General features: G+C 40.4%; 2 protein-coding genes and 1 long non-coding RNA gene across 5 annotated transcripts; 1 reads left to right on the top strand and 2 right to left on the bottom strand.

Moving 5' to 3' along the window:
• Positions 1-141: 141 nt before the first annotated feature.
• Positions 142-7,802, bottom strand: LOC127608724 (pannexin-1-like). 3 transcript variants are annotated; one of them, XM_052078046.1, is made up of 8 exons: positions 7,672-7,802; positions 5,054-5,243; positions 4,051-4,166; positions 3,639-3,826; positions 2,594-2,878; positions 1,611-1,833; positions 1,146-1,377; positions 142-733 (listed from the first exon to the last, which is right to left on the bottom strand). In XM_052078046.1, the coding sequence occupies exons 1-8, from the start codon at positions 7,726-7,728 to the stop codon at positions 645-647; spliced, it is 1,380 nt and encodes a 459-aa protein (XP_051934006.1). In that variant the 5' UTR covers positions 7,729-7,802; the 3' UTR covers positions 142-644. The 3 variants fall into 3 exon arrangements, with proteins under 3 accessions (XP_051934006.1, XP_051934007.1, XP_051934008.1); XM_052078047.1 differs by having other exon boundaries at positions 1,611-1,779; XM_052078048.1 differs by lacking the exon at positions 7,672-7,802 and adding an exon at positions 6,657-6,827.
• On the top strand, positions 7,794-26,261 carry rsf1a (remodeling and spacing factor 1a). The gene is made up of 18 exons (XM_052078028.1): positions 7,794-7,948; positions 9,286-9,563; positions 10,800-11,005; positions 11,090-11,214; positions 12,201-12,287; positions 13,494-14,000; positions 14,900-15,359; positions 16,063-16,282; positions 16,538-16,744; positions 16,837-16,941; positions 18,047-18,126; positions 18,237-18,285; positions 18,376-18,476; positions 18,568-18,632; positions 18,915-19,083; positions 19,997-20,205; positions 20,270-20,455; positions 21,926-26,261. Exons 2-18 carry the CDS (start codon positions 9,531-9,533, stop codon positions 22,615-22,617), a joined length of 3,501 nt encoding a protein of 1,166 aa, XP_051933988.1. The 5' UTR covers positions 7,794-7,948; positions 9,286-9,530; the 3' UTR covers positions 22,618-26,261.
• On the bottom strand, positions 18,341-20,028 carry LOC127608749 (uncharacterized). The gene is made up of 2 exons (XR_007964318.1): positions 19,880-20,028; positions 18,341-19,027 (listed from the first exon to the last, which is right to left on the bottom strand). It is a non-coding gene; the product is annotated as an uncharacterized LOC127608749 (long non-coding RNA).

Raw genomic sequence — 26,261 nt, 5'->3', positions numbered from 1 at the left:
AAACATTACTACAACAATTAATCCACCAAATATCCTTACTTTTTGTGTCTGCTGTTTAGATGCATGAATAAATAGCATTTTTAATGCAAGGTTTGATGTCATATATTTGGTTTAAATAAGAACCAAAAGTAAGATGCAAAACAGTTTCAACAGCTGCTTTATTTTCAAAACGACAACATAAGAAAAATAAATATTCAGTTAACACAAACCGCAGAGGTTACCACTTCAAAAAACGTTTCCAGTCACTGTATGAGGGTATTAAATACATGTTTACATTCATGATGCCAGTATAAAACAACTAAAACAACAACAGAGTAACATGAAGCAAACATGAAACGTTCTGGTGTTAACGCTTTGTACCGTCATTGTCATTTTTTTTCCCATTATATCAGTGTATACAGAATCACAATAGCATTACAATCCATACATAAGAATATTTGGTTCAAAACAATCATAAAACACAAAAACAGTGCAAATAAAGACATCACATCTCATTCTGATAATGTCATTGTAGTTTAAGGATGGTTGAAATGGTCACATCATCCAAGGGGTCGTGGTCCATCCCATAATGGGGCACGCACAAGTACAGAAACAACATGCTAATGAGTTGGATGGATATGCAAATGAAAAATGTCAGCAGCCAATCACATTGCTCGAAGCCGCAGAGCACCGCCCTCGCTGTTTGCTCTGCCCTCTGTCACATCGCCGTTGCCCGGCAACAACCGAGTCAGCTCTGGAAAGCAATAATGGAACCTTTCAAAATAAAACTTCCATCAGGGCATCTTTTTCCAAAATAAAATTGGCTGTTCAGAATCTCAACTTTGCTTTTTCTCTGACATTTGAGATTTCAAAATAAAATTCTCATTGAGCCTCTCACCTTTCATCTCAGGTTCTCCATCATTCTGTATCATCTTACTTTTCAAAGTAAAACTACCTGTCAAGCTCTTCAGCCCAGTTTCAATCATTCTCTTTGGCATTGACATTTCAAATAAAAAAAACCTTCCTGACCAGCATCTAACCTTTCATCTCAGTTTCCAGCCTTGCTGCAACTCTTTGTTTTTCAAAATCAAAACCTGTCCGGTGACTCAATTGACCTCTCTTCTCATTCTTCCGTAAACTTCAACTTTTCCTGACCAGACTCTCACCTTTCATCTCAGTTCCCATCGTGTCTTCATCCTCCTGTCTGTTGTGGCTTTGGATGTTGTTTTTGTCCGACTTTTCCTCATGGATGACAACCTGGTCTGGTTTTGCCGCCGCTTCGGCGGCTTTCTTTGCATCCACAGTGTCCATCTTGACAAGATACAGAGTCTGCAGCAGACCCATGGCGTCAAAGTCCTCACCCGAGCATTCTCCTCTTTTCCTCAGCAACTCCAGCACCTAAACACAATTATCATTAAATACTGTCATAGTGGTCACTACGGAACAACAACAGAACAAACAAGACAGAATGGCACAGAAGAGGGGACCTTATCGCACAAAATGGCAGACATTGTGGGATACATTATTATACACACATTATTGGACACTGTGGAAAAAAAATCTTGAGTGATGCATTCATGATTTTATATAATACAGTCATACTTTGGATTATGTATCGCATACATCCAGACCTTGATGTACTTGTAGGATTTGAGCTCGCTGATGTTCTCCTCCAAGAAGAGCAGATAGAGAGAGAGGTCGTCCCATTGGCCGCTGGGCGTGGGCAGGACACTCACCGTGGGCAGCAATTGGTAAGTTTCCAGGAAGTGGGCGTAGCGGTGACAGAGGAGGGGGCGGAGACTGGCATAGATCACCACAGGGATCAGCGTAGAGAAGACGATTAAGTTGACCAGGCTAGGAGGAGAATGCTTCCTGTTGGCTTTCAAATTACAACATACTTTCCTGCATCCTGCCTTTCATTTCAATTTTCATCCTTCTGACTTTTCAAAGTAAAACTTCCTGCACATCTCAAGCTCCATCAGGTCTTTTCCAAATAAAATAGCTGCAGTATATCACGCTTCCATCCCTTTATTTAGGAACTTGCAACATTTGAGTTTCTAAAATAAAACTTCCCCCTCAGACAGTATCTCATCTTTCACGTCAGTTCCCATCTCTGACTTTACAAATACAATTTCCTGCCCAACATCGCCTCATTTATTTCAGTTTCAATCCGTTTGTTATTCTTGACTTTTCAGATTCAGTCTTCCTGCCCAGTATCGCACCTTTTGTTTTAGTTTCCAATCTTCTCTAAGTTTTGACTTCCAAAAATAAAACATCAGGCCCAGCATTTCACCTTTCTTCTCAATTTACATCCTTTTGAGTTTTGAAAAGCAGTACTTTGTCTGTGCAGCTTCTCAGGTTGCATCCTTTTGAAATGGTTAGCTTCCTGTCCAATATCTTACTTGTTATCACAGTCTCTGTCCTTCTACAGTGTTTGTTTTTTCAAAATACAATTTCCTATGCAGAATTTCAACTTTCACCTCAGTTCCCATCTTTCTGTCACACTCTGACCAGTACAGTGGTTTTCTCGGTTTCTATTTGTCTGACCTTTTCCAGTTTGAAACCTATTGGAACGTTTGCCATTTCAAAATAAAAGACTTCACATACCACATACCTGAGCAACGTGAAGACTCCTACAGCGATGAGCTTACACTGCACCCTTTTCGGGACAGTCGAGTCATTGGCAAGCAGGCCCACTCTCAGCGTACAGCCAAAGTCGTCGGTGAGTGGGGCTAAGTGCAGGTAGTAGCCCAGGTAGAGGCAGGCGCACAGCAGTGTGGCCAACGTCAGACCTCGGCACAGCAGGTACCGAGCCAGTAGGACGCGGGAGCAACGCTTCGTCATCAGGAACTTCTCCACCAGCGGGTAGTTGAAACAGCCCTCCGTTGGGTCGCTGCAACTTTAGGATGACAACAACAAATAGTACTAACTGAGTGAAATGGAGCAAAGGTGAAAGATTTATTTTGAAAGGGAAAATGTTACAACCGGGAAACTACGTGATGTCATTTTCCGAGATGGAATGTTTTTAATTGGTAAAACTTGACAGAAGGATGTTAATTGGGAGGAACATTTTGAGGATGGGAACAGATGCAAGAGTAAAAACTAAAAAAAAGTCTTATAACAATAAAGTAAAATAGAAGAAACTCAAATATAAGATAAATTATAAGTAAAAATGAAGTGAAGCAAATAAAATATAGTGAAGCAAAAATAAAGTATGAAGCAGAAAAAAATGGAGGAAAATGAAAGGCATTTAAATAGAAACGGAAATTAAACATTTTTAAAGTACAGTACAATTTCAGGAAAGTACAATGTCATAAAGTATAATAAGATAAAATACAACAAAAAGGTATAAAATGTTTTAAACAAAGAAGTAAAATAAAAATACAATTCATAAATAAAAATTGTAAACACATTAAAATAAAAAATGTAAAAAAAAGTTAATAAACAACAGCTACATTAAAATTAATGACTAAAGTTGAGTACCAGTATGTACTATAATATATAAGTATTGTAAGGTAAATAATTCAGCATGACATCACTCGTGATGGCTGCAAACTTAATTTGTATGTAAACAAAAGAGTCAAGTAAGCTAAACTTCTGGAATGTAAAGTTAAAAAAATGTATTAAAACACTGATAAATTGTAATAAAAATCGTATACCTGTCGGATCCATGCAAAGCATCGGTGGTCATACGCTTGGCGAGCGTGACAGCTCGGTTGTAGCATCGGTCCAGCTCCTCCATTATAAAGCCGAGGTCCGACTGCAGTAACGGCGCTGACGAGAACCTCCAGAACAGAGCCGGACTGTACGTCAGCATGGCCACCAGCAGCAGAATGTACGGGAAAAACTGCGGCCGGAACACACAATATTAGAGTGTGTAAGAGTGTATATGAGAGAGTTTGTGGTGTGACTGTGTCTGAGAATTGGAATGAGAGTGAGAGTATGCGTGAGAGTGTGGGTGAGTGAGAACGAGTTCACGTCTGTTTGAATGAGCAAGAGTGCCCTGACCGGTATAATGTGAATGTGTGTGAGTGAGTGAGTGAGTGAGTGAGTGAGTGAGTGAGTGTGTACCTTGTGCAGCCAGAGAGGCAGCGTGTGCGTGTGCACGGACGCCCAGCAGAACGAGTCTACGTATGCTGCCTGTCTCAATGAGAAGTTGCTGGGAGCGAAGCAGCTAATTTGAGTTCCTGAAGTCAACAAACAAATGTCAACACACCTTACATAAACACCACCATGGGGAACTTTTGTCTAATCTAGTTTGCGAGCTTCCTGGTTTGTAAAGAATATACGAAATGTGATATGAGACTACAGGAGAGTACTGTGGCTTCATAATGACACAAACGGCAAAAAGAGAAATTTACATTCCATACTGTGACTTGAATTTGTGTTTGTTAGCTATGTAGGAGGCTACTTCTGGGTTAACGGAAAATGACATGGAACATTAGGACCAATTTTGTTTCTCGGGCAGGGGATAAACCATTTAATCATGAAACAAATGGAAATAGAGAAAATGAATTATACCTTGACAAAAAGTTTCAAATACTGTGTGTATTCTGACAGAATTTTCATTTCTTAGCTAGCATACTACTTCCTGGTTCACGGAGAATGATGTGAGACTATGAACTGTACCAATTCAGTTTGGGCACGGGTTCAATAATGACAGATGTTTAAAAAAATATATATTTAATTATATTTTATTTGGATGCTTGTTCACAATTTAGCTTATTCCTAGCTCTTAGGTGATGTAAGATGATGGGACTACCTCAATTTTGATCCTGCCGTGGGGGAATGGTTTAATCAGGTAACGTGCCATAAAAAAGAATAATATCCTCTTTTAAAATAAAAAAATAATGATGGAGTGCCAATTTTGTGTTTGGTTGCTGGTTAGCATATTACTTCCTGGTTCATGGACTCGACCATTTGCTTTCTGGGACGGATGTTTACGTTGTGAGTAATATATCAAAAAGAGAAAATAACTGTTTAATGGCATTTCCTTCTGTATAAGCAACAAACCAACCACCTCATCCGTTTTTCTTTTTTTTGTGCTTGTTGGAAGTAATGAAACGGTGCTGACCGACGGATACTTCCTGCGCGAAGGCCAGTGAGATGAGGAGGAGAGGAAGGCCCACGGCTACGCAGGTCACCATCTTGTCCACCGCCAGTTCGGTGCGCACACTGCGGTATCGAGCTTGATTAGGATCCTTCAGGAGGAAGTCGCTAAACACGTACTCAGTGGCCACGTGGGCGATGGCCATGATCACGTTCTGGCACAAAAGATTATGAACGGGAAATTAGCAGTCCATAAAATTGTACTTTATTTTAATAAATACATGAATAACATAATTCAACAGAATGTAGACTTTAAAATTTTAAGCGTCATGATTTCATGCACAGTGGACATTGTGTTGCTCGTTCTGGTGTGCGCGTGGCCAAAAGGGGCAGTATATTGCATTTATTCGTTCGTGCCTTCATTCATTCATTTTCCGAACCGCATGACACACCAAGCATCTATTATAATAATAATAATAATATCAGCCTCTTAGACCCATGCCCCAAATTAAACAGGAAATCTGCCATTTTGGGCTACTACCCGTGCTCTTATATTGACGGAAAAAAGACTAAGGAATTTGCGCAAATGAGCTCCAAATAGAATTGCGTGTCCTGGATGGATGACACTTTAATGCATTTGTAGTACCCCATCTAATGTGGATGGAACACGACATCAATCTTGATGAGGTTTTCCGTGCAAAACTGCAAGTGCCTGTTGCGGCTTTTTATTTTGTAAACATGGAAGCCTGTAGTCATGAGAGTATCACTGACACTGGTATGCAGACGGCAGACGTGTTGTTAAAGTTGCAAAGCACGCAAACTTAACGCCCAATGTGACTCATGACTAGAGATTTGAATGACACACAACAGTCATCACATGTAGCATTGCATGTGTTTCGATACACGATCCCAAGGAAACTTCCTTAAATTATTGTGTGGTCAGTCAAGTCATACAGGCAACTGTCTACAGTTTTTTACAATGATCCATTCAATCTAATGACAGTATATAGAGTATAGACATATCATGTTGCTGTACATACAGTGTTTGTAATCATTGTGTATTCAATAATAGATTAGTGAAACTTGAAAAAAGGCCCTGCAGGGGTAACACGCCCCATTTATCATGCATGAATTTTAACAGTCAACATGCTGCCTGTGTCACAAAAACATAATTCTGCACCAGACAAACGCGCTCAAAAAATGTTACAAAAATACACTAGGCATGAATGAGCTTGTTTGAGGCATCCATCGGCCATCGCTCCATTGCACGACACGTGCAGCTGTCTGCTTGAGGTTAAAAATAAAAACATGCACAAAACAAGCTACGACAACAAATACAACACAATTTCTCCACGAACAAAATAAATTTTTTGTAACATACAAGACGTTTACCGAGTGCTCTACGTTTGCTATCCATTTGATTTTACCAATATATGCAGTGAATGGGATATTATTTATTTAACACTTAATTCACTGGCAATCATAACAAGGTAAGCTTTCAATATTAATTGCACTTAAAGTACGTGAATGCATCACTCAAGATGTACTGGAAACCGATTAGCAAAAGCGACCGGCTAGTTTAAATTGCAATAAAAACGACGAAATTAATGAGGAGATATCTCACCTACCGTTCTTTGCAAGTCGTTCACGACTCTAACATGACTGCATTTACAATAAGTTTGGAAATAACGAGAGGGACTAAAATAATGGCTACAGTGGAAGAGGTGAGAGTCTAACTCCTTCAACAGTTGAAACAAAGATAACTTTCACTACGAAACTACTTCCGGTATTCTTTACTACGATGCCTTCATGGACCAGACACTGCCTCGGACTTCCAAATACGATGTCTGCATTCCATCGGAGATAATAATAATAATAATAATAATAATAATAATAATAATAATAATAATAATAATAATAATAATAATAATAATAATAATAATACATTTTATTTATAAGCGCCTTTCAAGACACCCAAGGACACTTTACAATAACAAAAAACACAAAACAATACGGGTTGAGCAGCGGCGTTCTGCACGAGCGATTTAATTTCATTTCGTTGTTCAGATTTATAAATGGGGTTGTTTACTATCGTAAAGAATAATGTTAATGTTGTTTAAAATTATTTTTCAGGAGTCTGGGAACACCATCCATCCAATCTATCTATCTATCTATCTATCTATCTATCTATCTATCTATCTATCTATCTATCTATCTATCTATCTATCTATCTATCTATCTATCTATCTATCTATCTATCTATCTATCTATCTATCTATCTATCTATCTATCTATCTATCTATCTATCTATCTATCTATCTAATGTTTTTCGGCATACCAACGCAATATAACACTCACTTTTAACGTTGTAAACATCGTTGTGCTTCGGGAACGTAAACAAATGTGCATGAGACGTTTCGTGTTGCTTTATCGTGCACGTTTGGTTAATGAGGTCAAAAAACAAAACCACGCTGGGTTGCTGCTGTTGTCTTTCTATCGCGATATATTCTTATAACTTCTCACTTTGGAGTCAAGTGTAATCACACACCAGACATACCAGTAAAGATTTGCTGTCAATGTAAAAAAATATACCAGCAATAACGTTTTCATGGGTCTTGGTGGTTTTATGCTGAAAAAGCTTACCCGGAAATTGTAGTCTTTCTCCAACCACCACCTTGCCAGCCCGTGTCCCCCATTCATTCCCTTTGACTCGCATCCTCCCAGCGGTGGCCGGCCCTCCCCTCCCGCTTCAGTTCGCCTTGAAACATGGCTGCTCCGGCGTTGCTCAGGAGCTCCGAGCCGGCGCTATGCCCGAGCTTCGCGGAGGTCTGCTCGTTCCTGGAGCGCTACGGGGCCGCCCTCGACCTGCCTGAGATGACGTTCCCGCAAATGGAGGGCTACCTGCGCGACAAGACGTCAGGTGAGAGGCTCATTTTTGTCAATATTGTGGCGAAAGGAAGAAGTGGTGGAATAGCTGCGACACTCGGAGGAGGAGAAGGAGGCGAAGGGGGAGAAGGGGGGCACCCGGGCACCATCGCTACTCTCATCGCGATGATGGTGAGGGTGATGAAGATGTCTGTTCGCTTTGGTTAACATCACCAGCCTTCGTACGACGTTACACCACATAGCGACATTATGGCCTCGCTTTTCATTCTTCTGCCATTTGATAAAACAAGCAGCCAGAAATTAGAACAAGTTCCGAAGTTTGAACCCGGAGAAACCATCGACGCTAACACCAAGCTAGCGCCCCGCCACCCCTGTGCCCCCCAAAAAGCCTTCACTCTCATTTGCAGTGGAAAAACAAACAAACAATGATTTTAAGTGGCTGAGTGGTGCCCAGAGTGATTTAGAAGTGACGAGACGTGGTGGATGTTGAGTGAAACAGAAGAAGAGCAACAACAAAACTTAAAATGAGTGAATGTAATGAAGAGAAGGTAGCCATGATGCAGCCTGGTTAGCTCTACCGCCTTGAGTCTTGTCAGGTGTACTTTTTTATTTGCTTTCATTCACTGGCAACAGGAGTCGAATTTCGAACTGACATTAAACTTCACGCTTGTTTGTTTATTTTACAGTAATGTAATCGTCACTGTTAAAGAAAACGTGAGGGAGGGTCGCTAATAACAGTGGATGAGAATTGGTTGCTGTCAAATTTGCGCATGCGTAGTAGGGGCCTACACAGCGAGCTAGCTCGAGAAATTAGCATTGATGCTGAGAGTTCACACACGCGCTATACTTGTTTATTGTCATATATGTGGCTTAATAAATCGCAACGAGTTCCACTCAAAATGTTAATGTACACCACCTGAGCCTGCTTTTGTAAATCGAGTAGTTTCAGTTTTAAATGCCGTGTTCTGTGACGTCGTAACCGTGATTTACGACAGTACTTCCGATGTTTTAGTGATGGAATAAAATATCTATCTGTGTGGTTGCACTTAAATGTAATGTTAGTATCATGTTTTAATATTTTTTTATTGAGAGACAGTTGTTGCATTCAGTGAAAGTCTAAAATCATTATTTGTTGTTAAACGCATGCATCCATCTGGTCTAGTTGGATTGGATTGAATAACATTTGCAATGTGCACACGTCTGCTACAAGCTAAGCTTGAAAGTAACAAGAAGCTGTAGCATCCATTAACGAAAAAGAGAGATTTGCTCTCTTCTCTTACATCTTTTATTTAGTTTAAGGTAGTTCAAAGAAAGTGGACTATGTCGGCATACATTTAAAGATTTACATTTCATTTTCACTTTCCTTTTCAGTTCCAAAACCTCTCATAGAACTTCATGTGAAGCTGCTTCGAAAGCTCGGCAAGAGCGTGACGACGGAGCGCTGGGAAAAATACCTGGCCAAAGCAAGTGAAGCACTCAGTTGGTCCAAAGTTGACTTGAGATCTGTTTGAGAATGAGGTTTCAAAGAGCTAAATCTGCTGTTAATTTTCTTGTAGAGCTGCCAGGAGCTGAACAGCGCCTGGGCCTGGGAGCTGGAACAGAACGGCTATCAGGACATGTCCATGGAATGCAAGTCCAGCATTCTCAAAGTATGACATTCCCACATCTTCAAATAGTCCACAGAACAAAATTGTTCCAATCATATGTCTATGTAAGATAAGATAAGATAAGATAAGATATCCTTTATTTGTCCCACAATGGGGAAATTTACAGCCTCCAGCAGCAAGAATGTATGTAGAAAGAAGAAGAGAAAAAAAAAACAACAACAAACATCTTTCAATTAAATACAATATGAACACAAATGGATAAATCGCAGTACTATTTACAATTTACCTTCACATCATTTAATTATTATTATTATTATGATTGTTATTTTTTATTCATCAGCCTGACAGCAGTCGGTAGGAACGAGCGTCGGTATCTCTCCTTCTTGCAGCGCGGGTGTAACAGTCTCTGGCTGAAGGAGCTACCAAGTGCTGTCAGGGCGGGCTGGAGGGGGTGGGAGGGACTGGCCATCATAGCTTTTAGCTTAGTTAGCATCCTTCTGTTGCCCACCTCCTCCAGAGTGTTATGTCCCTGTGTCGCAATCTCACACAGATTGATAATTTCTTGGTGTCTGCCTACCGTTTAAAAGTATTAAGTTCCTTAAAAATGACACTTAATACTGGAATTTGCTGGTCACAAGTCTTTAAAAAAATCTTCACTGTAGTCCAATTGTGCCCAAAAAAAGTCACTATTTAATTTTTTTGCACGTCGATGAGGTAGCTCTATGTAATCTGTATTGATAAGTGAACCAAAATCATTACATATTATAGCTGAAGTGTTTTCACAACTTTTCCTAGTACACTTTAATGTAAAGCCAATTTCGTCCACCCAGTACTGACTTTTAATGAATGAGCAGTTTTAAGTTTGATCAACTTGACCGAGAAATTTTAAATTGGGATTTGTACAACCTCAAAATCAGAGTTCAAGCATTCATTTGACTATTATTTGAAGAAATCTAACAGCACACAAAAATTACACAAACAGTATATCTACTAAAATAATGAAGGGCTCATCAATTAACTCACACTTTTACTTTCTCATTTGAAATCTGGACCTGTTGAAATCATTCTGTTATATGAGTGGCAGCATGTGGACCGACAGGCCAAATGTATTTTCTGCCATCTCGTGGTGGAGTATTTCAGTTTTGTCATTATATATTGCAGGTATACAGTAGACAAGATTGACAAAGAAATTAAAATGAGGCAAAAGAACAAAATTGGAAAATGTGTCATTGCACAGTGGTTGGCAATCACTTTATGTGACTTCATGCGTTTTCTCAGTATCTTTGCGAGTGCCAATTTGACGACAACTTCAAGTTCAAAGCGGTGATCAACGAGGAGGAGCCGGACAAGATGCGCCTGCAGCCCATCGGGCGGGACAAACAGGGCCTGATGTATTGGCTACAGCTGGACCAGGAGCAAAACATCCGGCTGTACACGGAAGAGCAGGACGACCTGGACGGCTCCACCTGGAGATGCATAGTCAGGTACCGGAACCAAACGGAAGGTCTACTTTGCCATCCGGATTGCGTTTCTCTCAACTCTAGTGTCCTTGCCAACGGTCCCTTCAGGAGCCGTAATGACCTGGCTGATGCTCTGGAAATCCTGAAGGCCCAAGTCTTCCCAAACCTGAACCAGGACCAAGAGCTGAAACTGTCTGAATCCGGGAACTGCAGTCCTGCTCACAGAGAAACAGGTGAATGAATAAACAATTTTCAATTTTCAATTTTCATATTTTTAAGTTATCATCAAAAAATGCTTTGAAAGCAAACATAAAAGTGAGGATATTATCATTGCCTACCAAGCAGTATATTTCAGCAAATGGAAAAAGACATCATGCCGCAAGGCTACCGTGGAATAAAGAGGCACTGTTGCAAGATTTCTAAGACAGTTGAAGTATCCAAAAGAATTAATTTGTTCCCAGGCTGTTTTCAACACTTGTGATTGGTAATAATGAGTTAAAATTACAGCCTGAATATGATTTGTTGAAAATATCAGTGAGAATATGTTCTGTTCATATTGGAAACGTCTACAGTATGTGAGCTAAAACATGGCCCACATTTCCTCAAATAGTATCTGACAGCATTAATTTACTCATGCAGAGACTCTCCTATTTGTATGAATGCATTAATATGCAATATCCTATACATACTTTGTTTTATTTGGTCTGCGATCGGCTGCCGACCAGTCATGGGTTTATCGTTGTTCACCCAAAGTCAATTGTGATAGATTCCAGCTCACCCATGTCCTTAAAGTAAAAGTGCCACAGAAAATGAATGGATTTTATTTGGTTAAGTGAGTTATTGTGAGGGTGACCCGATGGTGCAGTGTTTAGCGCGTCAACCTCACAGTGCAGAGGTCGTGGGTTCGATTCTGGCTCCGGCCTTCCTGTGTGGAGTTTGCATATTCTCCGCGGGCCTGCGTGGGTTTTCTCCGGGTACTCCGGTTTCCTCCCACATTCCAAAAACATGCATGGCAGGCTGATTGAACATTCTAAATTGTCCGTAGGTGTGAGTGCGGATGGTTGTTCGTCTCTGTGTGGTTGTTCATGTGTGTGATAGGCTCCGGCAACCCTCATGACCCTTGTGAGGATAAAGTGCTTCAGAAAATGGATGGATGGAGTTATTGTGAGAGAAATCTACTGTACGGTCACCTGACATTCTTTCTTGTGTGGCATCAAAGTGTACGAAGATGGCAAACACCTCAAGAACTCAGAGGATGTCGCTGATAGTATGGAAGTTGAAAAAGACGAGAAACCCCTCAAACAAGGTAAGTTTAACATGACATAAGTGACTTTAAACTAGGGCTGTGACACGCATCAATTGTTCCAGTTTCTCGGGACAATTTTTATTTTAGTTGTGTGGGTTTTATTTATTTGTTTAAAATGTTTTTTTGGGGAAGTAGCTTCTATAGTGTAGTTTGTATGTTGCAAAATTTGTCCCCACCCCGTCCCCGACCCCCCATATGTTGAAATGTTTTGACCTTAAGGTATGTGCTTCCAAGCTATTTTGCTAAGGTCGCCCTGCCTTACCTGTACAACTGTGCATGAGAAAAAAAGCACAAGAGAGCTAGAGGATGTACAACAAAGACGTGGACAAGCTGACCAGCAGCTTGTTGTCATATTTTTTTAGATGTTAAATTGTTGAACATTTAAGATGTCATTTATTGGGGGTTATGTTTAGGCTACAGATTAATTTTCATGTGTAATTTTTGCCCAGACATATAAATAACATGGGAGATTGTTGTCAGCACTTGCCAGAAATTGCTGTGGGTCCTTTACAGTTGCTGTAGGCCTCTTTGTAGCATCCTTGACCAGTTTTCGTACTGCCTTTTCAGCAATTTTTTCGCATAGCGAGTGTCCAATCCTTGGCACTGTCGCTGCTGAGTCATGTATTTGTTTCATTTAATGATGAGTATCTGGTATTCTGTGTAATAATAATTTCATTTCAGAATCAGAATCTTTATTGGCCAAGGATGTAGAACACACAAGGAATTTGTCTCCGGTATAACACGCTGCACTAGTATCATCGTAAACAACAAAATGATTGAACCATTTTAGAGTAACCAGTAGGAAAAGGCTGAGAATTTAATAATCTGTTTTAATGAAGGATGCAGCCAATTATAGGAGAGGTGGATAACAGCCTGAGATGTTTTAAGCATTTTTTTTTTTTTTGGAGAGGGGGGTCAAAATGTGATTTAGGCCATTAAGAGGGTGGGGATATCAAGAAAAGCTCACCTGAGCAATTGAACTTTATTTGGCACTTAAGATGATGGTGGGATGTATGTGCTGACTTCTATTTAACATTAGGGTGAATGTGACTGGCTGAATCTGAAGTCCCAGAGGACCCACACACTTGTCTAACAATGTTTTCACAGTGTTTTTTTCCTCTAAGCAAAGGGAGAGGAAAAAAAACATTACAATCTGAAAAAAGGATTTTGGTGAAAAAAAAATGTCTTTTCATTTTCTGCTCCTAGTGGGCAACAAGGAGCAGACAGTGAGCATCAAGCAGGAGGCAAAAGAGGAAAAGACCAGTGATCAAGCACCTCCCATCGATAACCATGTGAGCACCATCACCTCTGTCATCAAATCAGAGAACCGGGATTTGTCTGTCATGACGACAGTGCCCAAGCAGGATTCAAACAAGGAAGAGGAGACCGAGCGGGCCGTGGTCAGGAGCAGTCAACAGGCTAAGATACCACTGAAGAAGAGAGAGCTGAAACTCGCTGAAAGCTACCATGGCAACCACCTCAATAACAACAACAGCAGCAGCATCATAGTATGCAACCCCTCAGTCATGCAGAGTAAGGATGTCTCATTAGCACCAACTGGCGGCCAGGCAGCTCAACAGCACCCTGAGCTGGCTAACGGGAGGTCATCAATCGTGTCTCGTCACGTGGGGGTCATCCGTGGACCGACATCCAACGAAGAGAACGGCTGCAAAGCGGCGGAGGAAGAGAAGAATGTACAGGGATGCAACGCAAGTATGGAAAATATGGAATTTGATTCATTTCCTGCCCTGAAAAAGTATGAAAAGTGGAAACTACAGTAAAAAAAAGAAGAAATTGTGCATAGTTTTATACCTTCCACACTTTTTAAATACAGAGAAAATTATTAAAACATACTTTATAAAGTATTTCTTAGGACATGTTTTCATTCGCTCACAGCCAATAAATGGGAGTTTATCAGATAACATCACTGTGAGGAACTGAAAAGAGACACGTGCTGCTACAGTTGTCCAAACAAAGCATGCATGCTTCAACCTGTCACTCCCAGGAGAGGTTTAAAAGTAACGCCTAAAGAATTAAACATTGTATTGCATATTTAAACACCACATTTTTCATCCAAGTCAGATAATTTCAGCCAACAAGTCCACTAGCCTAATGCTAACTTGTAATGTACAAGGGCATGGATGGGCTCACAGAAATAGCAGATGTTGCAGATGATGATCCGAAGAGATGTAATCCATCAAAATCATTTTACAACATTGACCTTAAAAATAAATGGCTCACAGATGATTGCAAAAAAAATAATAAAAATGCTCCAGAAGAAACATGCAGCGAAAAGTTTCGCAAACCTTTTGCTAAGCTTTGTTTGTCACAGGCATACAAAGATCTTAATCAGTGGAGGTTCGTACTTCCTTGACACCATTTACTACTATGAGTCTAGACTTCCATTTTGTTGACGTCTAGTTGTAGTTTAATGAATAGCTGAGGATAGGTTCCATAGGGAAAAATGGAAATACATTTATAAATGTAAACATTTTCAAAATAATATGAATTAGTCAAATGTTTTTACAACCAAGGTTTAGCAGATTAAAAAAAAACAATATGGTCATTTTGATCTGGAAAAGGTTTGGAATTTTAACATTTGAAATGTGTAGGAACCCTGGAGATGGGGCGCATGTCGGTGCTGGTGAGGAATGACCCCGTCGTCGTGGAGACGGCACGCGTCGACCAGGGTGTGAAAACAGCCGCTGACAACGAAACCGAAGAAAATGTCCCTCAGGGACAGGATGCCGACTTGGGAACACAAGACCTTCACATGGAAACAGAAGGAAACAAAGATGACCACCAGAAGGACGTGAGTACTTCAGGAAAAGTGGAAGCAGAGTTGAGGGACGAGGAAGGCATCAATGGTGCGCTAGCGGATCAGTCAAGCAAGAAGGATGCCGACGGGAAGCCGTGGCCAAGAGAAAAGGCCTCCTCGGAGCTCCAGAAGGAAGGAATCCGCTTGAAGATCAAGATTCCGCCTCATCGCAGGAACAAGTTGAAGGCCAAAGAGCAGCAGAAGGAGGCGTCACAAAGGGGAAGGTCCCTCAGGAGATCTGCTAGGATCTCCAGGTTTGTCAACTGCATAAAACATGAACACGTTAACAGTAAAAAAAACAAAAAAAAAACTTATGCCAATGACCTTATTCAAAACAGATTTAGTCCTTTTTGTTCTCCCTGCTTTGAGGATGTGGCCAAATAATCTAATTGCAATTTTCTATTTTTTTTTCTCTCCTCAATATTGCAATTGCAATTTGATTGTCTATTTTTTCATTGTCCTCTTCCCATATATTGTTTCACAAACACAAAGAAACTACAATTAACAATAGCAGATATACATACATGTTTTGGTCTTGTAGGTGTGGGTTTTTGGGAAGTAATATGAAAGACAGTTTATCTACTTAGTTAATTTGCTAAACACTTTGACTTGCAGTCTTTTAAATATTTATTTTGGCAACCTCATGAACTTCCACCTAACAAGCATAAAGTCATAAATCAGATTACACGTGTATGTATGCATGTATTTAGACAAAAATTAACTCTGCTGACCAACAGAAATACTCCCCCCCCCCTGCGCCCCCCATTTTTAAAAAATTGCAGCCTTTGGATTTGAAAATAGCATTTAACTGGATTGCAATCTCAGTTTTGAATTTGATTACCGTAATTGTTCAGCCTGAATTGCTGTAGCTTTTTTTCTAATCCCAAACAAACGTTGTTTTTCCCTTGTCATTAACTTGCATCATCTTCCACAAAATATGCTTTGTCAACCATGCAGGCCAAGTTCCAAAGCAGCTGAGAGCCCGAAAAAAAAGAAAGGGCAACAAAAGCAGATGAGAGAAGATGATGATGATGACGGTGACGATGACGATGACGATGAAGAGGAGGAGGAGGAGGAGGAGGAGGAGGAGGAGGAAGATGAAGACAATGAAGATCAAAGTGATGCTGCTAAGAAAAATGGAAAAGCAAAGGCTGTCATCCATACGAGGAAGCGCAGGGTATCGTAGCCTCTACTGCACTCTGTCATCGTTGCTCATTCTCAGGGCAGATTATATTGACATGGCAACACAAGGATACTACTAGAATATGATGAAAAATTGAAGGTCCTTCCCATTCTGTACAAGTACTGTTAGCAGTGCAGCCAAGAGAAAAGCTACCAAATTGATATTATTCCACAGAACAAATATTTGAATTTTAGTTGTAAATGTAACTAAATGCTTTTGATGGTGACCCGCCACCTTTTTGATGTTCAGGGTAAGCGGAGACACGGGCATCCCCGTTGGTCCAACATCAAGCGCCACAAACAGAATGAAGAAGATGAGGAGGTGGTGGTGAATAAAGCTGAAGGCGGCGAGGAGGCCATTGGAGGAGTAAGCCACTCAGATGACTCGTGCCAGTCTGAGGACCTTCCCAAGGAGGATGCCTGCACTCACTGCGGTCTTCCCAACCACCCGGAACTGGTACGTCACTTTTTTTGTTGTTGTTTAAATCTGAATGATGTCATCGCTGGGGTTTGCTGTGGCTTCATCTTGTTTGCGCGTGTCATCATTAGATTCTGTTGTGCGACTCATGCGACAGTGGATATCACACAGCCTGTCTACGACCGCCACTAATGCTCATCCCGGATGGCGAGTGGTTCTGCCCACCCTGCCAGCACGTAAGTCACCCTCGGGAGAATTGTCAGGCCTGAATTTACACTGGTAGGCCAAGTGCCCAATTTTAGATTTATCACTTTGACCTCATCTTATTTCCATGTAAATGTGTGGAAATTGGGCATATTAGATGCCACATAAGTGGTGTAAATTGAGCGATTACTTAGTAACCGATGAAATAATCGATATGATAATCGATTAATTTGTGACAGCACTGTCACAGATGAAGTGGCAAAAATCCCATATTGGTCATACTCTAACGTACACAGGCGTCAACACCAGAAGGTGACAACATTGAGGTCAGTAATATGATGTAAATGATCCAGATATTAATTATTACAATGTTGATTTTGAGCTGGGCTGACTCTCCCTTCCCCGTATTTTAAAATGGAAACTGTGATAGGGTAACATCTGTACATCATATTTCATCTTTTAAACAGCTAACATTGCATATTTATCATATTGGTTTTGTTTGCGTATTGTAGCATATTTACATCAGATTTCATCTTTAATAAGCCTACTGTAGAACAGTTGCATTATATTTAATGTATATGCACCTTTAATGTCGCATATTTCCACAGAGCTAATGTCAGTTCCCTTCTAATATGCTATATTTACATAACACTCTTTACATCTGTATCATGGCACATTTGGACCATAGAATGAAATCTATGGTCTGGCTATGAATTTAATTTATTAACACCTCAGATGCAACATATTTACATCATATTTGGTATCTGATCACCTCTAATGTCGCTTACTCGTCTATACTTTCATATTTACAGCAGGTGTTTATTTACGTTGTTTGTACACAATTCGGGATCAGATTTAGAAGAGGCCTGAAAATATCTGAGTCCATGCACGCCCCCCTATCCCCTCCCACTCACACACCCATATCCTGCCATGTCACATTTTACAATTGTGCCACTTAACGGAAATATATTGCGATGAGTGCATGCAGCTAAATTCGACTTCTGCTGCCTTTTGCGCCTTTAATGTCAAGAGTGAAATAAGTACAGTAGCTGGGATATTGTATCGAACCAATCACACGTTTTTAGCGATGCTAGCTCATTACTGGTGCTGCTAATAGCCTGTGTTTTATGCGTGCAGAAGCTTCTGTGTGAGAGACTGGAGGAGCAGCTGCTGAACCTGGACAGTGCGCTAAAGAAGCGAGAGCGTGCAGAGAGGAGGTGAACACGCATGCACATGACGCACACACACACTTCCGATGACATCACAAACTATTCCAATAATGTACACTAACGTGTTGATGAGCTTAAATTACATATGTCTGCGCCAGGCGGGAGCGGCTGGTGTATGTGGGGATCAGCGTGGAGAACATCATTCCTGTGAGTGTAGAGCAAAATGGATGACACCCCCCCCCCACACACACACACACACAGATTTAAAACTTAAGACATTTTATTGTGTCCTCACAGGGAAATGAGGAAGATGAAAAGATGGCCAAAAAAAAGGATGCCATAAAGTCAAAAAATTTGGGGAGGAGGTCAACCAGAGCCAGGAAGCACATCAGCTACAGGTTAGTGTGTAACCGGTTAACCGGTATCACTGGTTTACAATATGTTAAACTGGTCTACAAACTACATATGACTTTTTTTTTTTTGCTTCAGATTTGACGACTTTGACGATGCCATTGACGAGGCCATCGAGGAAGACGGTGGTGACATAAACACCGGTGAGTGGACCACGTTAGGATTAAAAACATCAAAATGGCCACTTGCTTTTGATATTTGTGTCACTATCATATTTCCTCATCTTGTGGTCAGGAGTGTTCATCCACTCAAACACAGATGGGGAAGCAAATTTGTCCGAGCAAAGTTTTTGTTTAATTTTTTCACCAATAAATGATTTAGCATGGTGAATTAAATTACAGTAGGGCCACGATTTTGAGTGAATAGGGTGCTTCACGCAAGAACCTTCCCTCAGAATAACCCCCGGTGATGCCATGTCCCGTCAGGGGGAGCCAGAGACATTGCCGCCGGCGCCGCATTGTCTGAGGACGGCATGGCGAGCCACCGCCGGCCGATGACGCTTGCTGCGCGAAACAGGAAACGCCGGCGTCTCAACGACCTGGAGAGTGACAGCACGGCAGTGGAGAGTGAGGACGACTTCACGCTCAGCAACAGGTGACATCATCATCATCATCATCACTGCGAGATATGGGACATTTGCAGCGCAAATTGAAAAGACATAATTGCTCCAAAGAACAAGGCGTGTGCAGGAATTGTGGTTATAATTGCATGACTGTCCATGTCTTATGTGTTGTTATATTACCGTATTTTATTTAGTTAATTGTTCTGTACTTTGTTTCAGCTGCAGCTGGTGTGAAAGTGCTACATAAATAACGATCTATTGTACATATTGTCTGTTATTTATTGGCACCCCTGATTTACAAGTGTTAAAAGCTTTGAAAAAATACAATTTGTTAATTTGGGTTAGTAATCGCCTTAACAATTTTGCATACAAAGAAAGCATCTTTAATTGAGTAATAATTGGTTTATGTATTCATGTTTGGCCAAGTAGGCACTTCTACTTATATATTTAACATTTTACCTTTTGTTTAGTAGTGATTGGTTAATTTATTCATTGGAAATACAGTAAAATAGTTCAACTATTTTAACATGTCTTAATTTAATGTAGTAATTATTATTTTTTGTAAATAAATACAAATGAAAGCGACAGTCTAACATGTGAAAAAAATGTTTCTTTTAAATTCAAATTTAGTAGTACAATACAATATAAAGTAATACAGTTAAGAAATGGTGAAATAAGCAATTTTAACCTATACTGTATTTTTAACATTATTAAATTAAATTTATTGAATGATTGATGCATCCTTTTGTTGTAAAGAATAAAAATACAAATATAAACATTAAAATATGTACACATTTTGTACGGAACACTTAATTTTTTTTTTTTTACCACATTGCTGTGGTCCCTCTGTCCCTGAATTGAAGAAGTCCATTGTGGTCCTTGAGTGGAAAAGTTGCACGCCCCCGGTTTAGATTATTTGTAACTTGCTGAATTTTCCTTGTTCAGCTCTGAAGACGAAGAATTCGCAGGCTCGGGAGCCGCCGCCGACGATGATGAGGAAGACGAGGACGGTGGCAGCTGGGACAGTGCGTCGCGACCCAAACGGACAGCGAGAGCGGGGGCCAAGCACAAAGCGGGCATTACCAAACACAAAGTCGGGAGGCCACCGGGGCGCCGGCGGAGACGTTCCTCCGAGGAGGAGTGCAGCGACGAAGGTGAGTCTAATTGATCTCATGAAGCGATCGTATTCAAATATGCTCACGCCTCTTTTTCTGAAAGACTCCGATCAGTACAGCGACATGTCAGATAAGAAGCGTGGCGGGCTGAGGCGCGGCCAGCGGCAGCAGGTCAATTATCGGGAGACGTCGGAATCGTCGGACAATTCCCGGACATCTGCCAAAAAGAAAGAAGTGAGACCACGCGGGCGGCCACGTAAGGAACGTTTCTCTAGCGACTACAGCAACGGTAAGTGCCACAGAAATTTTTGAGCATAAGTACAAGGAGTGCTTGGTTTTGACAGTTTGACAGTTGGCGCTGAATTTGTACGCAAGTCGGGACCAGCCGAAGTCTTTCAGCAACCGATACTAAAATAGTACTGAAGTCATAAATACAGCAAATGTTTATATGAAAAACACGACGACGCCATAAATATAAAACAGTCAAATGAAAAATGTTAAGCACACCACTGAGTGTCGATACTCTCGTGAACCGAATACTGCTTGTAATTTTTCAGTTAATATTGTTTCCCTTGCCTCATATTTTTGTATTTTTTTTTCCTAGTATCTTTTTTTTTCCTTTTAGTGGTAGTGCTATTTGGAGAATTTCTCTTTCTCCCCATTATTTTTTGTTTCATCTAATATTTCTTTTGCTTCATCTTTGGATACGATACTTTTCAGATTTTGTTTCTAATATTTTAGCATTTTAAAATATACTATATTTCAGTTTCACAAATTTCACATTTTCCCCCTCATTTTTTTCCATCTAATATTTTTGTATTTTCCAGTTTCATCCAGCAAGTGGTTTTTCCAATACATTGCTCATTTTGTGTATTTTTCATCCCTTTTATTTTGTTCTGTTTTTCCAAATTATGTATATTTTGTACATTCCTACTATTTTGTCTGTTTTCTGAGTACATTTTTCATCCCTTTATTTTTCTCTAATATTTGTAACTTTTCATCCAGTACTTTTTCCACTATTTTCCCCTATTATATCTTTTGAAACTTTTTTTCCTAATCGTATATTTTATAATTTTTCAATTTTGGGGGGAATATATTTCCATTTTTCCCCTAATGTTTTATTTTTCTTTTTTTTTTCTATCATTGTGTTTTTGACATATATTTGTTCTAATATTGTATCTTTCATCTAATATTTATGTAATCTTTTCCTATTTCGGCATTTGTATAGGATATTCGACATCGAATATCGGATTTTTTTTCTTTGTGTTTTCTTTGTGACGTTGTGGGGGCAGGATGATAAAATCCACCACATTGTGACATCACGATTGGGGAAAAGTCCAGAATGGCTCACTCTGACACATTTTTAGAAATAGTCAGATAACAAACGGCTTCCTTAGTTGTTTCATTTCACACTTAACCCTCCAGAGAGAGAGACAACTATATGTATACAAGACATTAAAAAGTTAATTTTCCATCATATGCCCCCTTTAAATTTTGAAATAAATATTACTCTGCTTCATGTGCATTGCGTTTAAAATCATCATTAAGATATCCTTTATTTGTCCCGCAATGGGGAAATTACAATCAGAATTCAGAAAGGAAAAACGCTGGGTAGGGAGAGGGAAAAAAAACACGCTCGAACTATCCTCTTCCGAGGATAATTTAAGTCCAGGATAAAAAAAGACCCGAGCACATGAATAAGCATATGACAATTACAACAAGTCACAAGACATAACATGTATCATACTTGTTCTTCCAGCGTCACCTTTCTCACGTGACTCTGAAGAGGAGGATGAGGACAAAGGTGGTCAGGGGAAGAGGAAGCGAGAGAAGCGGCGAGGACTAAGAGAAGAGGTGGATGTCTCCACTCACCACTCCAAAGCCAAGCGAAGGCGACGCAACCAAGAGGACGAGGAGGAGACAGAGGAGGAAGAAGATGATGGCCAGCCGAAAGGGAAACGGCGTCGATGGAAGCCTTCAGAAGAAGATGCGGAGGAAAGGATGAACATATTGAGGACGGGTAAAGAGGACGATGACCCAGAGAAGATGGGCAGAGGAAAGAGGCGGGAGATGTTGTCCCAGCAGCGGCGCAAGCGTCTGGCTCAGATGCTGAAGAACAGAAGACCCTCCACAGACGAGGACGACTCGCAAGAATCTGAGTCCTCCTCAGAGGAGGACCGGCCCGTTCGCAAAAGACTCAACCGTATCGACTCGGACGAGGAGGAAGAGGACGAGGAGTCGGAGGAGGCGAAAGACGACAGTGAAGCTGCAGACAAGGTGCGAGGACTAAGCAGACTCGGGCAATCCAGAGGGGCCGCACGTGGCACCGTGCCCAGGGACGCTGCAGCAGCGGGTGGGCAAGGCAAACACAGCAGCCCCTCACACGATGAGGAGGACGAAGAGGCCAAGTCAGACTCGTTAAACTCTGTCCACAACAGTCCGCGCTCGTGATCCGTTCTTCGTCGGTTCTACTTTCTAGGCCGGGGGTTCTCAAACTTTATAGGTCCAGAGAAGACATGTTTCCAAGAACACCCAACCCCCCACGACACCCTGAAATAATCCTAGCACCAGTTAAACATAACTTCCATGTTCAACCTGAAACGCCAGAGGAATTTAAACAATTCCAAGTTACAATAACAAATTCTTTTTTTTTTTTTGTAAGGGAAAAACATTTGAAATGTTATGAGAATAAAGTTGCTTGTTTTTTTTCCAAGGAGGACAAAATGTCATCAACAAGAACAAATATGTATTCCAACTTGTTAAAAAGTTGTAATATGAAGAGTTAAATCATGTTTTGCCAAGTCAGAATAGTCATTCCAATTTCAAGCTTTATGAAAGTGGCAACGAAAAGAACGACAAGGACCATACAATTTATGATGTCTTATGAATGAGGATTTAATCTAACACTTTATTCATATGATTTTCACATTAATTATAATAGAGTCAAAGTTTTAATGACAGAAGAACATTAGAAGTCAGCTTAAAAAGTACAACTTTATTCTTGTAATATAAGCCTTTGATTCTAAAAAATAAAATAAAATCTCTAAAATTCTCCAATTTTATCGAGTTCCTTGGCGCCGAGATGTACCCCAAATGAGCCAGTTATTACAGGATTTTTTTTTTTGAGAAGAGAAGTTTGAGTCGTATGAGAATAAAGTAATAAATTGTTGTCTTAACAGGAACAAAGATATATTTTGGCTGAAAGAAAACAATTTTTCCGAGATAAATTCCGAATGTTATGTCATCTGAGCAAAGGAAGAACGTCATCAAGAGTGAATTCCAAAAAGTACAACTTTATTCTCATAACACACCCTTTATTTTAGAAAATATCCCTTTTCTAAGAAATAAAAGATATATTTTTAAAAATAAATAAATAATACTACTTACCCAGGGCTGTCAGATTTATGTGATGATAAATCACAAAGCTGTTAGTAATTGTAATTCGTTTATTGTGTTATTTTATTGGTTCACCTAAGGGAACCCCAATTTGAGAACCACTGTTCAGCACGTTGTCGTGATCATAAAAGGAAGGCCTGGAGATCACATGATTGTCACGGACCTGACTCTCCCCTCGACCCTTGTGGTCCTTCTGGCAGCACTTATTCGGTAGCCCCGGCCTCCACACTCTGGATCATGAGACATGAAGTAACTTTTTGACACTGCTGTACATAGCGTGTGGCCCGGCCGTGCTCTCTCTCTCTCTCTCTCTCTCTCTCTCTCTCTCTCTCTCTCTCGCTCTGTTCCTTTTGTAAAATAATAGATGTTGCATTTTAGTGCTCTTGTAAAATATAGCGTTCTATTTTCTCAAAGAAGGACGAGGAGCAGCATTGCGGCAGTGAGCAGCCAGCAGATGCCAAGTTTGCCCCGGATGGCCATAATGATGTCAGGTAGAAGGAGATCCCTCATTTAATATTTGCATAAGTCGGATTGGAAAATGTATGGTAAATTTCTAGGGGGAATTTATGATGGGGACTCTAGGGTATGTTCCAAAATTAGAAGCTTTCGTGAAATAACTGACAATGGAGGGGAATTTCATTCAAGCAGGTGGTACGGTAGATGACTGGTTAGCACGTCTGCCTCACAGAACAGAGATCGTGGGTTTGAATCAGGCCCCCGGCCTTCCTATGTGGAATTTGCATGTTTTCCCCATGCCTGCATGGGTTTTCTCCGAGTATTCCGGTTTCCTCCCACATTCCAAAAACATGCATAGCAGGTTAATGGAACACCAAATTGTCCCTAGGTGTGAGTGTGAGCGCGGATGGTTGTTCGTATATGTGCCCTGCGACTGTCTGGCAACCAATTCAGGGTGTCCGCCGCCTACTGCCCGAGGACAGCTGCAATAGTCTACAGCATGCTTGCAATCCTTGTGAGGATAAGTGGATTCGAAAATGGATGGATGGATGGTATCATTCAAGCTTGGCCTGAGCCATTTAAAAAAATAACAACACTGGGCAACAACAAATTTTCATCTAAGATGGCTTTATGTGTCCCGAAATATATTTTTGACACTGATTTAAAAAAAAATCTATTTACTTTATTTTCTAGGACATTAGACTTGGGTGATAGTAGGTGGGGCACACCGTAAACTGGTTGCCAGCCAATCGCAGGCCACAAATAGACAACCATTTCCTTGCATCTCTGTTAAAAAAATAAATACATGTGATCCCACATCCCCGCCCCCAGTAATACAATACAATTTAATATGCAATTATTCAAGTTTCTCTTCCCACTTTTTTTTTAACCCTGGAGAATCCATCCATCCATTTTCCGAACCACTTAATCCTCACTAGGGTTGCGGGAGGTGCTGGAGCCTATCCCAGCTGTCTTCGGGCAGTAGGCGGGGGACACCCTGAACCGGTTGCCAGCCAATCGCAGGGCACACAGAGACGAACAACCATGCGCACTCACGGTGTCAAATTTGGCCCCTATAAATTCTGCTACTCAAATGCTACCCTTAAATCCCAAAGGGTCAAATTTGGACCTAATCCTAAATTAGGATTAAAGCATTAAATATTTTAAAAAAACATTTTGGTGTTCAGTGAACATATAGCAGTCACTTAATGTAAAATTCATCTTTTCCAAAAGAAGAAAAGGGTTCTTCCAGGGTTAAACAAGCACGAAACCCATGGGCAATGTGACATCAACTTCGAATGACATCATTTGGCAGTGCTGGGCAAAATGGCCGCCCCATAGATGGATGAAAACGGGTGCATTTTCTGCTTAATTCATATTCCACAAACAATATTAATCTGAATACCAATGTGTACTAATAAGGGCAATGTAATATTGCAAAGAAATGTTTTGACTTCCACTTTAAAGTCCACTGTACTCGTATGCACTTTGTCCTAACTGGTAAGACAATTCAGCAAAGTATTTGAACAACATGTTCCTACTCTTTACACAAGTTGAGAAAGAGTTTAACTGGTAGAAATCATAGCATACAAGTGTCAACAAGTGCACAGTTGGGGCTCACTAGTTGTCCGAGGTGTGCAAAAATCTCACAAAGTTGTAAAAAAAAAAAAACTGTTCGACTGGTGTGCTGAATTGTCTTACTAATGAGAAGAAAGAACATACAAGAATCTTAAACTGGTTATGCTTGGTATCGAAGATATGCTCAAGTAAGGTTGCATATACTTTCCAACTGCTATGATTGTTTTCATAAAATAGTTTTTATGGGCGGTTGTTTTTCTTTATTTTATTTTTTCAAGCGCAAGCAATAGTTTTGGCTTAGAAAAAGTGTCCCACTGGAATGAAATCTAATTGTCACACACAACAATATATACAGTACTGTATATGTCAGATTTTATATTCAAGGTCCCAGTTTAACTACAGTAATACAGTTTTTCTATTCAATCAGAGCTGAGTTTTTGTTCGGGAATTCACTTGGTCTCACATAGGTGTGGACAAATCTGCTGGCTCTGAATCAGAAAAACAAAAAAAAGTGGTTGTGTTTCCCAAGTGCACATTAGTCAGGATTGAAACGGATTGGACTGGACATGGATGTGTGACTCTGTTGTTCTGTTACTGTAGTGTCACAATAATGTCACCTCAATGTTGTCTAAGTTATTAAAAACAGCACTGCGAGCATCTCCTCA

The sequence above is a fragment of the Hippocampus zosterae genome, chromosome 10, assembly GCF_025434085.1.
Source record: "Hippocampus zosterae strain Florida chromosome 10, ASM2543408v3, whole genome shotgun sequence".
Classification (NCBI taxonomy): domain Eukaryota; kingdom Metazoa; phylum Chordata; class Actinopteri; order Syngnathiformes; family Syngnathidae; genus Hippocampus; species Hippocampus zosterae.
This window is presented reverse-complemented; position numbering and strand designations above follow the sequence as displayed.